Genomic DNA, 13,547 nt, shown 5'->3' on the forward strand with positions numbered 1-13,547 from the left:
ATCCAAGAATAGAATGCAATATTAATCTTGTAGTTTTAGCATGTTAAGAACTGAATGTTGCAATTACTGGTTTCAGAGAAAACAGGGTTCATAGTAGGAGTTCCTAAAGAAGTTTACCTGATGTTGTATTGCATTCTCAGGGATTATAGTCTGATTGAAGGAAGAGGACCATCTGTGGGGCCTGAGATGGTCTGTATTACATGACCAGAGAAAATGTATCACTTGGATAATATGAAGATTGAGAGTTGTTTTCTTCTGTCTTAGTTGGGGTGTTATTGGGAAGTAGTCCCATTTGTTTCCCATGAGTGTATGTTCTATGTGATTCATGCCAACCAAGGTTGGATCACCATCCATTGCCTGTGGCGGGGGACCAGTGTGAAAGCTGCTAGGCTAATGAAGTCTCATTCACTGTTGCAGTTTTGTTCTTTTGAGCCATTACAAGACCTTGATGATAAGGCAAACAACTTGGCGTTTATGTTGCTTTCTGCTGTTCAATGGGTCTTTTGATCAAATTACAATTGAGAGAGAAGGATGGGTGGATGTGGAGTTGCTAAGATTACAGCTTAAGTTTGTTTGAGGATTTCAAATATTGAGGAGATATTATCAATCTTTGTTCTTTAGGATTCTGTGCGAGCCTTGGCGCAATAGTTAAATTGTGCTATTGCAACCTGTGGGTTGTGGGTTCAAAACTTGGAAATAGCCTCTTCTGCGAAGCAGGGGGTAAGGTTGCGTACATTTACCCCCCCCCCCCAAGACTTTGCAGTTTTGGGAGCTTTGTGCACTGGGGACGCTCTTTTTTAGTTCTTTAGGAATCTCTTTCAATGTGAAATAGAAATTTATTTAATTATCTACAGGTTAGATCTTTCCTCCTCTGTTTTTGAAAATCAGAGAAACCTTATTGATTAAAAAAAATCAATAAACGAGTAAGAAAGAAACCATAAGAAGTGAAAATAATCATTAGGGAAGCAGAAGCTACACCAATGCCAAATAGGCTGAAGCAAATACAGAATTATTAGAACCAAAATGGAATTTAATAGTCCTATTTCAAAAAGAAGATCTATACATGTCAATGAGAAGAAGTCAATCCGCTCCAGATACATCTTTTGGGCAAAGAAACAAGGAAGATGAACTGATAAGCGGTTCTGATGATCTAGAAAAACTAGTACAGTGGACTGCTGCTTTGGGTTTGCCAGCCACTTGCTTGCCCACAAAATTTGTTTTAGTGAAGTCCTCAGTTTCATCCCTGATCTCCTTAAGCAGAGCTGTTACATCTTTCATGGTGGGTCGCTCAACTGGGCAAGGGTTCACACATAAGAGAGCCACACCAAGCACTTGAAGCATTTGTTGGATCTGAGTACCTGACCGGCATTGAAGTTGCTGATCAAGAATGGATGCAGCTTCTACTTCTGTTTCTTCAAGTACCCTTCGAACCCAACTGACAATGTCGGTACCATCAGGTATCTGATGGTCAGTTGGCTCCATTCCAGTTAAGACCTCTAGAAGAACCACACCATAGCTGTAAACATCACTTTTCTCTGTGATCCTCAAGCTGTATCCATACTCTGCATTTAGGTAAAACAAACAATAGTTATATGCAAATACTAATCTCAGGAATAGCATATGAGGAAAGAAATGAAGTGGCTTTATATACCAGGCGCAATGTACCCATAAGAACCTGCTACGGTGCAGGAATTTCTTGAATGATCTGAGGGATCTACAAGCCTTGCAAGGCCAAAATCTGCAAGATAAGCTTCAAATTGTGGCCCGACCAAAATGTTATTGGATTTGATATCACGATGAACAATTGAGGGGACACAGTCATGGTGAAGATAGGACAGACCTTGGGCTGCATCCATTATGATATTGTATCTTGAATCCCAGTTTAGATATACCTTCTTCTCATGAAGCAATCCAGCCAAACTCCCATTACTGATGTAATCAAACAAGAGCAATCTAGTTTTCCCTTTAGTACAGCAACCCAGAAGTCTCACTATGTTCTTGTGCCTGATTGATCCAAGAGTCTGGACCTCCGTAGAGAATGAGTCCCTCTCTGGAAAATCTCCATTATCGACATGCCATAGCTTTTTCACTGCAATCAGCTGACCCGTTTGAATCTCAACACGGTAAACCACACCAGAGTAGCCTTTTCCAATGATGTTGGAATCTGACAACCGTGTAACAACATCATCGATGGAGAAGTTCAGCTTCTGAAAAGGGGTGAACTCCCAGTCCGATTCATTGTATTCTTCCTCATCTCTCCTGACCTCTGCTCTATGAGTTCGGATAACCATTAAGACTCCAAAGATTATGATAACAACAACTGCCATAGTACTGAGCAGAACACGAAGAAGTAAATTTCTGGTGTAGAGGTTCTTTTTAGCTTTGCATTCATTTCCATTGATGCAGAGATCTTCATTACCGCAAAGAAAGGTGGTGGGGAGCTCTCTGAAAAACTTTGTATCGGGAAGATGGCCGGAGAGTTTATTGTACGAGAGATCCAAGGAAACAAGATTTTCAAGCGTACCCAATACCCTTAGACTTCCTGTCAACATGTTGTGAGAGAGATCTAAGCTTGCAAGCCTTGAAAGATTTGAAAATTCTTCTGGAATTGGGCCCGACAGAGAATTCCAACTCAAATTCAATAGGATATCTAATCCCTGCAAGCTACCTAGTTCATTTGGGATTGAACCTGTGATTCTGTTGATGCTCATATCCAACAACTGTAGATCCTTACAGAGACCCAAGGACTTTGGTATTGAACCAGTAATGCAGTTTCCACATAAAACTAGTTTATTCAACAAAGTAAGGTTTCCCATGTTCTCTGGAATGGATCCTGATATTCTATTCATTGAAAGATCTAAAATGTTGAGATTTCTAAGAGATTCAATAGAAGTGGGAATCATGCCTTCAAGTTTATTTTCATGCAAATCAACCATTTCTAGCTGAGTGCAGTTTCCAATTTCCGGAGGAATTTCTCCAGAGAATTGATTCTCTGACAACTCAAGAAAACTCAAATGACTTAAAAGGCCAATGGCGGCTGGAATTTGACCTGAAAATTGGTTTGATCCCAGGCGTACACGGATTAGGCTGGTGCAGCTGCCTATTGTTGCTGGGATCTCACCAGACAATTCATTGGATATCATCAAAATCTGTGTTAAATTCTTCAGATTGAATAAAGACATTGGAACTGGTCCAGATAGGAAATTATGGGAAAGATCTAACGCTTGAAGTTTCTCACAACTGCCTAATTCAAATGGAATGTTTCCCTTGAGCTGATTCTGCCATGCATAAAACAGAGACAATTCCTTCAGCTGCCCAATTTCAGCTGGAATCTCACCGGAGAACCTGTTGTTATCCAATTCAAGTTGTTTCATGTTGGAGAAGTTGCCAATAAATGGAGGTATGTTACCAGAAATGTTGTTATCAGACAGCAAGAGCCCCTCTAATGCAACCAAACTAGAAAGTGGAGGAAGTTCACCATTGAGTGAATTCAAAGAGAGGTCGATAACTGTCAAATATGAACAGTTTGCAAGAGCTACTGGTATATTCCCATTTAGATTGTTTGCCCATAACAAGATCCTTTTCAAAAATTTCAACTGGCCTAATTCGGCAGGAATCTGACCAACTAATTGGTTTTCATATAAAAACAGATTTTCTAAAGCTGAGCAGTTGTCAATTTCTGGTGGGATCTCACCGGAGAGGTTTGCTGTGTAGACTGAAAGAGTTCTGAGATTCTTCAGTTCTCCTATACCATATGGAATCTGCCCAGAAACCCCAGTATCTGCAAGTCCAAGAAACATTAGGCCTTTACAGTTTGAAATCTCCGTTGGAATTTCTCCATAAATTCCATGATTCCCACCTGCCCGAAGGATTTCCAGACCTGATAAATGGCATAATTCTGCTGGAATTCGTCCTGTGAGCCGGTTGTCAAAGAGTTCAAGTTGCTGAAGTTTTGAACAGTTGCCAATTTCAGGGGGAATCTCACTTTCAAATGAATTGGAATTCAATGATAACAGTTGTAGTTTGGACAATTTTCCAATATCAGAAGGGATTTTTCCATTGAAAGTATTGAAGCTGAGATCAAGAGTGGTCAGCAAAGATAGATTTGCAATTGATGCTGGGATTTCTCCAGTGAGATTTCCATTTGAGAGGACAAGGGTGGTGAGGGAGTTAAAGGAAAGGAGCTCAGTGGGGAATCTGGTAGGGAGGTTGACAGACTTGATTGCGATTTCTACTACAAAACCTTCTGTGGAACATTTAATATAAGCCCACTTGCATGGATCTTGGTGGGTTGAGTTCCAAGAAGAAAAGAAAGAAGAAGAGGAGGAGGAATTGAAGGTTGAGAGCCATGAAAGGAGGGACAGACCTTCATGGTTTAAAGCAGAGATGGGAAGATAGGCAGCAATGTTTAGAACAAAGAATAATGAATAGACTAGATTTCTGAACATAATGGGGTTGGTATTATGGTAGTACGTACTGTTAGTAGTTATGGCAAAACCAGTCCCTCACTTCTAATTTTTGGATGTTTTCTCTAACATGAGCAATGGGATGTGAAGTAGTTATAGCAAAATCAGTCCCTCAAAGTCGTTCAGAATGTTTTCATCTGCATGGGTAATAAGTTATCGAATAGAACTTGGTTTCCTCTAGAATTACAGAACATATCTGGTTTAAGTGGGGCTCAAATAAATAGGTTGAATTTTAGGTGCAGGAGAGACAGATTCATTTATAGTTTTTTCCCTTTTTCTTTTTCATTTTTTTGTCCAACTTCATTTATTGCTCTAATGCAGAGAATTACTGAGTACTGAATGATACTGATGAAGAGACTTAAGATTGCAGTTGAAATTCATGTTGGTGAGGAAAAGGCTGTGTTCTTTGAAGTTATTTTATAAATATGCTGATAATGCACTTGGGTTGTCTGTTGTTCTTGTTTTGTTTGTGTAGCATGAGAACCACATACACTGGTATTCTGGATGTAGTATTGCAGGAAATGTGGTGCATTATTTTCAGATTGGATTAACTTTCTGATCATATCATCCTACTCACATCTGATGTGGGATCATTGGTTTTGTGTGAAACCCAAACGATCTTTCCATCTACGCGGGAGCATACGTGGGAACTGAGATAGGACTTGGGTAGAACTTATCCTTAAAAGTTACCAATTAAGGAGAGGGTTCCGAAGTTCTTATAAACCTTCACATGGGGCTACTCACATCCGATTTGGGATCGCTTCTTTCATGTGGAACCCTAACACTTTCATCCAATGAATTACATTGTCTTGAAAGGTCCTAGGTAATGATCTGATAAAAGTTAATGATTTGGTTTTGATCAACCCTATTGATTGATTTCTAGGGGTTTTGATCCCCTAGAAACTGATAAATAATTGGATGAAGACAGTAAACTGTGATCCTCAATGTTATTGAAAATATGGTCTTTACTGGTAATATTTGGTTGGCACGGTGTGACAGATCTATCATACTTGTAGGGGCATGGGACCTAGTTAATTTGCAGATATCCTCACTTAATTGGGTTATGAAATGGGTCCAATCTGTGACATTCTTGTGGATGGTGGAAATTCCATAATCCTGACTTTGAGAGGGACAACTGAAAAGATTTAGATGTAAAGATATTGCAGTACATGTGCACATGTTGGGACTTGGGACCCCTTCTGAACTGGTTATTCCGGTGAGATTTAATTTCTAATCTATATATCAACCTAATTAGAGGAAAATAACCATTCACATTCTTTGTGTTATTCATACAAACCAAAACAATGCTCCAGTAAGGATGAAATCTGCAAAGATGCATGTTTGAGGGGATCATCTAATCAGGTCAATTTCATGTAATTCTCCTGTACTTTGGGTTGTAAAAACAAAAGACATCAATCAATCAATCAAAACGGTGGGCTTCAGATTATAGACCATTTAAACCCCATAATCAGAAGAGCAGGTGGTGTCAAAGCTCTTCATGAAGTTTCCAAGTGATTGGTAGTGAAAATTCCAATGCATTATGAGAGGACAAATTAAATGGCACCACAGAAAATAAATCCTTTTCTTATATGTAATTCTGGTTAGAGAAAGCCTCAAAATCCTTTTCTTATGAAAAGTTGCTTTTTATTATGGGGTAGACAACTACAAGTGCTCTTTCTGTTCATGTAAATACAGTGGAGATTTTGATGGATTTAATAATTTGTACCCAATATGGCTGGGCCATTCCTCATCTGTGATTCAGTAAGCCCTTGTCCTTCCTCATGCATGAACCTGCCAGCCAATCCAAAGCCAAGATTCATATTCTTCTTAAATGATAACTTATGCTTTTTTGCTGTGGAAATTAGGTGGCATGAAGGTTAGTGTTTGTACTTTGTCCAAACTATATACTCCTTGCCTCTTCACTGCTTTGCTGCCTTATTTCTTAGGTCTTAATCCATGAGGAGCTGTGATGCAACCAATGTAAGTGCTGGAGAAAGCATACAATTGCAGTGGAACCCATAATGTTTGCCCACTGTCATGTTCTTCTTATCCTTTAGGGGTCCCAACTCCCAACCTTGATGATGCGATTAGATAATTGTGTGAACAGAAACGGTGAGGAAGGAGATGACCCTTACCAAGAGAACTCTTGTCAACTCATATACAGGATCTCATAGTTTTGCTCAAGTGAGAGCTGAGTAGTGGATTGAGGTGGAAAAGCTAGAGAGATACCCAGCTAAGAAGAAAATAAACAGAAAGATTGAAGAAAATGAAATGACAACTCAAAATCTGAGAGCTCAAAAGAGATTAGATGTCAAGTCCCTTAGATTGGGATGTCTAGCAGAAGATCTATAATAAGTGGTAGAATGGAATGAGCAGGTGATGGAAGGTAGGTCATGCAAGGCCCGCAAATGGTGGTGGTCCCAGGAGATTCTGCATAAAGTTCATTTGGATTGTTGTGTCGATACAACCTGTTCATGATTCTTCTATGAAAAAAGCATAAAAAACATCTCTCTTTCTCACTCTGAAATTAAGAAAAAGTGGGAGGGATCTATACATACTAGCACCACCCACACCAAGCCAATGGGTGCACAGGAAGGAGTATATCTAGATTCGTATGCAAGTGGGCCCACATGGTCTGGGAGGGAAGGAAGCGTGTCAGAGAGTTTCAGGGAAGAGAGATGATGTGTATTATTGGTTGGCAATGTGAAATGATGGAAAAGAAAATTTTTCCTGAAAACTACTTACCAATAAGTATTTTTACTGTTTGGTTTAACGTTGAACATAAAATACAAACAAGCGCACTCTAAAGTTAGGAAAATTTTCATGTAAAATTAGAGCGTTGAAGTCTTTAGCCGGGCAGATTTGATGAGATAGTAAAACAATTAAATAACACTTACCAATGAGATCCTATCAATTAGTATTACAGCGAAGAAATGATAAACATGAAAATTTTATGTTGAAATCGCAAAATATTGTGATTCAAAAAGTTTTTGCTGTAAATTAGATAAGAAGCCAGTGAGAAAGAGAGAGAGAGGGAGAGAGGCCCTCTTAGATGCACTATTGGACTGGGGATTTGCAGGGTTGCCTTTCTTTGGTCATCAATAGCAACAGCTAGCCCGTCATTTTCGTGTGAAGGATTGTTGTTGCCCTTCACCACTCACTAGTTAATGTGTGCACGAAGTTGCCTCTCGTCTAAAGTCTTGAAGACCTCATTCTCTAATGATTGGTGACTTATGTGAAGTGAAAGGAACCATGAACCGGGACCTAGGGAGGGTTTCTTCTAGAAGAAATCCTCCCTATTAAGCTACCGGCCAGCAAAACTGATTCCCCCCCCCCCCCCCGCAACCCCAATAGACATAAGCAGCAATTGATCACCTTTGAGTGGCACTACACTGAGCAGCAATTGGTCGGTTTCGATCAGGCTGAATCAGTTTTGCTGGCTGGTAGCTTAATCGGTTCTAATCATTCTTACCTTTTAGGTTTTGGTTTTTCTTATGTCTTGAACAGAATGGAATTTTTTTACCAAAACTTTGTTGGTTTCAATTCGGTTTCAGTTTCGATTGATCCGATTAAGATCATTTATAGCATTTTCATAAAAACCTAAAACCTAAACCAAACTGAAAGATTCGGTTCGAGTTTCCAAAACCGACTGGTTTGGGCTGGAAAGTAACACCCCTATGTGCAATTATGCATGTTTGGCTTAGCTTATCGAGCTTCTGTTTTTAGAACCAGAGCTGGGCTTTTGGATACAATCAAAAGTGTGATCAATAACATTCTGTGCATTGGAATCTTTACTGCCTCCAAGTCCAGCCCCACAAGTTCATAAGCTCTATGCCCAGCTTCTTGGCTTTTGGGTTCCAGAAGCAGAAGTTTGATAAGCTGTCTCAAACATGCCCAGTGATTAAACTTGATGAACTCATAGATCAGTGGCTTAAAGCTATACTATAACCGGCCAGAATAGAACTCGGGCCTTTGGAGAATGAACTTCGAATGTGTTAGGCTATCCATATGGGCTTTGTCGCTTATGGGCTATATATGTAATGGCAATTTGTAATGTTCTGCATCTTTATGTTAATACCTAGAATTTAGCTCGTCTCCAGGGAGCCCAGCACGCCCAGGGTGCATCGAGATGTGTGCGGCACAGCTCAACAGTTGGATACCCCCTGGGCGCTAGGCTCCCTGGAGACGATCCTAATACTTTTTAGTCTTAGAATCTTACTAGGGGAAAATTTTTAATTAAATCAATTTTTTAAGAAGTTTGAAGTGCTTGTAGCTTATTAGACAAAACAACATATATATTAGGATTAAGTTTTCCTTTACTTTCTCTTCACCCATTATTTGTGATGTGATGCTAAGATCGGACTCTGAGTTCAGCATTAATTAACTACTGCCTCTTATTGTAAAGAGTATCCTGTGCATGATGCTCCCGCTCTGGGAGAGGCAAATGTATGCAGTCTTAACTTCAGACTCGTGGAGGGGTCGTTTCCATATTTTGAATCTGCAACCTGATAGTGGCAAATGTGTAACTTAACCGTTATGCCAGGGCTAAGTTGAAAATACCTTTTTCCGGGTCCAATCAGAGGGTTAGATCCAATCCATGGTTGAAGAGATTCTCTTTTCACCATAGCCTCCCTCCCCTCCTTTCAAGTAAATGCATGGAAAAGAATAAGCAAGTTGTTTTGCCCCTAGCTAATCGTAGACCATCTGGATATCAATAGCTGTATAAGGGATTACGTGGCAAATTGCTAACCTTATAAGTACCTTTGTATTATTGCATTCAAAACCCCGCATAGGGTTGAAGCCTGAGGGTGGGATAGTGACTGAAAATCCCATTCTTTAAAAAAGTACTACTTAAAATTGAGGAGTTTATGTAAGAAATCCAAAAGATATCAAAAAACAAAGAAAAAAGACTAATCCAATTACACAGGTCACCCGTTACTTCTTTACTGGTGATGTCATCATGTAATTAAACTCATTTGTCATTATCAACTCCCATACCCAATTACACAGGTCCTAATTATTATTCCCATTTCAATCCAATTAAGGGTTTCAATTTAGAATCGAGATCGAATCAAAACAAATCAATTTGATTTTGGTTTCAAAATTCTGAAGTCTTTCTAGGGTTGGTTCGACTTTGAAATCTTCAGTTCCAACCAAAATAAATTATCCATTAATTATCCTAATATGCAAAGCTATAATCCGTTCATTCTAAGCTAAATCTATGTTTTTCTTATTCTCCTAAGTTGTGTTTGGTATATATTCTTGGAATGCATAATAAAAATAAGGAAGAAAGAACGATAACCGGTTCTGTGTGTGGGTGTGTACCTGTGCCCAAACATAGCCTAGGGCGAAAAGACCACGCCACATCCCCTGGAAAGGTGAAAAGGTTCAGGGATGCAGCGGTCTATTTGCACTGAACTGTCTGGATGCAGATACACGCCCACACAGTACCGGTTATCATTCTTTTTTCCTAAAAATAGAATAGAAAGTAAGAATGCATTAGTGGACCCCACACCTCCATTCTCTTCCGCAAGAATTAAACCCCAAAAGAGCCAAACCAACCACTCCAATCCATGAACCCAACGTTGGTGTTCTCTTTTAGGGATGGGGAGTAATATCATGAGAATGATTCCAACCGTGTGATGAGTCGCTTTCAATATACCATTTAGGATTTATAGGAGGAATCATTTTTTTTTCTTCTAGATGGTGAAGAATTAAGGGAAAAAGAACTTTGTGTGGGAGTGTGGCCTATGTCAGCACTCCCATTAGTCTATCTCTCTCCTTATATGAAAAGACATTTCTATTCTTTTGAGGAGGAGAGAGATAGACACATAGGAGTGCTGGCGTAGAGCAAACTCCCAAGCAAAAAATTGCTTCCCATATATAAATGGACCAAGATACTCTACAGTATCGACGGGGCGACGATGCACATCCGACGGCACAGCAGAGGTCAGTTGGCCCACATGACACAATGGCCTTTGCTGTCCCGCCGAATGTGGACTGCTGGTACTGTAGAGGATTTTAATACTATATAAATAGGACATGTAAAAGTAAGAAGGCAAGTAGTTTTCTGTTCGGGAGTGTGGCCTACGCCAACACTCCCATGTGTCTATCTCTCTCCTCCTCAAAATAAGGGGGTAGAGGTATCTTTTCAAATGGAGAGGAGATAGACTCATGGGAGTGCTGGCATAAGCCACACTCCCAGACAGAGAACATTCTCCCAAGAAAGAATTAATAACGTCCACCTTGTGCCGTGTCATGAGCTCTCTAAGTAGTAGTGAGTCTCTACAATGGAATGGAATGGATGGATTGAGGGGATCTGGAAAAATCCAAATCACACGTTTCATATTTAAAGTGGTCCCAATTCCCAAAATAAAAAGAGGACCATCTGATCTGATCTGATCTCGAGGATTCAGCATCGATCGCGTGTTCAATTACGTACGCAAACCGCAAACAACCCATGTGATATGTGATTAGTTGATGTCTTGATCCATTTAATTTTGTTGTTGTTGAGAATTGAGATTACCGTCTGATTTACATTTTTATTAGATGTCGTCGACCTTCTCAGTTCTAGAGTTCTAGGGTTCACTAGTAGTCTAGTCTCAAAACGGTTTTCACGGTGAGATTTATAAATCATCAATCATAAACTATGAATCATGAATCATAAATCATAAATATGGTTATACTGTTATAGTATACGGTATTCGATTGGTATCGATCATCGCCAACATTAATATTCGATGTCGAAATCGATACTAATATGGATCGGTCATATTGTTTTTCATTCTAACTACCTCACATTGATTAGGTGCTTGATGCCCCCACCAGTGTTTTCCTATTGTTGGAATATCTATCCACAGTTATTGAGGATATAAAGATCCTTCAAACAATTTCGAGTTTTGTTGCTTCTATCATGTTTATAGGGCAAAGAATGTATTGGTTATAGGGCTAGTTAAATTTACCTCCGAAGAGCTTTTGCGCCTCTAAAAAATAAAAAAAAAACTAACTGTATCAAGCTGATTTCAATTTTAATATAGTTGAAATGAAGATATTGAGATGAATGAATGGTAAAACTAACAAAAATAAAATAAAGAACAAACAAAATAAATCTAATTTAAAGTATCTCCAATACATGATTGCCTATACCCAGACCTGGGTGTCGACCCCACCCGAACATGGTTCTGAGCAATTGATAGGGTGGTCATTACGCCCCCAATTTGGGTGGAGGTAGTACAATGGCTGTTACCTGCCCGACAGTAGATGATCAGAATCCCTATTTAGTTGAGATAAAATTGAATTGAATTAAATTTTAAACCTGGGTCCCACTCACTCACGCTCGACCTTAGTTGATTGGGTTCGGTTAATGTCATGCATTTATGCATGGGTTTCAGCCAGTCACTCATTGGCACTCGGGGGGGCCCTTAATCTCACAATTAACTAATAATAGATTAAATTAATTATTTGTACTTAATTAATTTAATCAGTGGGCGAGCCAAGTGCACAAAGGCCCGCTGATGATGTCACACACTCTCTCTCTTTCTAATATGGTGTTACCGCCAGCCTAACAACCACTTGGAGCCTTGAGGTCTCTTCAATTCTCAAGGCCCTAAACACGCCTTCATTCTCTCTCTCTCTCTCTCTCAAAGCCCCACCACGGGTTAAAGTATCGATATCGTATCGGCTGCTACATAGATATTGTCAAAATTTGATACAAATACAATAGCAATGGGGTATCGATATATAGAAGAGGCCCAAAACGACATGACACAATCAATCCAAATTGATATCAATATCAGTATCGGCCGACACTGATATAGATAACAATACCTTAGACCTTGGGCCCCACCAAGGGAAAAACCAAAAAAAGGTGTCCCCATCAATCCATTCTATTTGGCTATCTATATACATACATAGAAGGTCAGCAGTTTCAATATGAAGCCACTTGCATGCCATGCCCATGCCAGCTTGTTTCCTAAGTTGGTAAGAGTGCGAAGCTGATTTACGTCAAGGATTAACATCATACATATTTAGTAAATACTAATCATCTAGAAACAACGTGAGCATGGTGTAATCAGTTTCCTAATTGACTAGTGTTTTAATATTATTAGACTAATTAACATTAAGAACTGATGAAATCCAAAGTCACAAACCCACCCCAACTCCTCTGAAATTAATGATTGACAAGGCAAGAATCAGAAGTTTCTGATTCATTATTCCTTATCCAACCAATGAGTGATAAAAGAGAGCTTCTTGAAATTTGGAAACAACTCACCCTAATTGAACCAAAACCGATCGAACCGAATCATGTAAAACCGATTTCACCTTAATGGTTGGACTTCAGCTTGTCCCAGTATATGCCAAAAACTGGTTCAATCCAACCAAACCATTAAGAACCAAGTGATTGAGGCCCCTAATTGGGAAAGTCATAAGCCTCTGGGATTTAAGGTCGAATACGACTAACTATCATGGTTTTTGAGGTATCGGTATCAGTACCGGTACCATACCATAGCAGTGAAACGCTACAGAGCAGGGGTAAAATAATCAAAACTTCAATTTATAGAAAAATCAATGGCAAACTTGTCTAATGCAAGTTAATCTATATTGATATCATATCGATTTTGAAGGTGACTGATACCCAATCCGATACCGTGCACTAAAACTATTGCTAACTATACGATGGTAGTTGTTGGATTGTTGCATGACACAAACCAAAAACCACAAAAACCAACAAAAACACGATCCAAGCAGTGATGAAGTGTTTGACGAGTTTCCAACTGAAACGTCAATGTGCTTAGATCAATCAGGAGGGAGGGAGGGGGGGGGGGGGACCATCAACCAATTCAATTCAGCCTACCTACCCCCACCCAAAATCCCTGCTGGTTTCTAATAGCATCCACATGCAGCTTCAAAGCTAATTGGCATGATTCTCACTACTTCCCCAATTTGGATCTTAAAATGACTAATTACTTGCCCCTGCGTGTCATATTCTACACGTACACAAGGAGTAAGTCACTTGTGACCTTTCTTCTTCTTCTTCTTTTTTTAATGGGAGTTTGGTTTGGGAGGGTCTGCCACGTGGTT

General features: G+C 39.5%; 1 protein-coding gene across 1 annotated transcript; it reads right to left on the reverse strand.

Moving 5' to 3' along the window:
• Nucleotides 1-1,012: 1,012 nt before the first annotated feature.
• LOC122639342 (LRR receptor-like serine/threonine-protein kinase RGI2) lies at nt 1,013-4,727 on the reverse strand. The gene is made up of 2 exons (XM_043832174.1): nt 1,652-4,727; nt 1,013-1,562 (listed from the first exon to the last, which is right to left on the reverse strand). The coding sequence occupies exons 1-2, from the start codon at nt 4,446-4,448 to the stop codon at nt 1,081-1,083; spliced, it is 3,279 nt and encodes a 1,092-aa protein (XP_043688109.1). The 5' UTR covers nt 4,449-4,727; the 3' UTR covers nt 1,013-1,080.
• Nucleotides 4,728-13,547: the final 8,820 nt, after the last annotated feature.

Source organism: Telopea speciosissima, chromosome 1 (assembly GCF_018873765.1).
Source record: "Telopea speciosissima isolate NSW1024214 ecotype Mountain lineage chromosome 1, Tspe_v1, whole genome shotgun sequence".
NCBI lineage: Eukaryota > Viridiplantae > Streptophyta > Magnoliopsida > Proteales > Proteaceae > Telopea > Telopea speciosissima.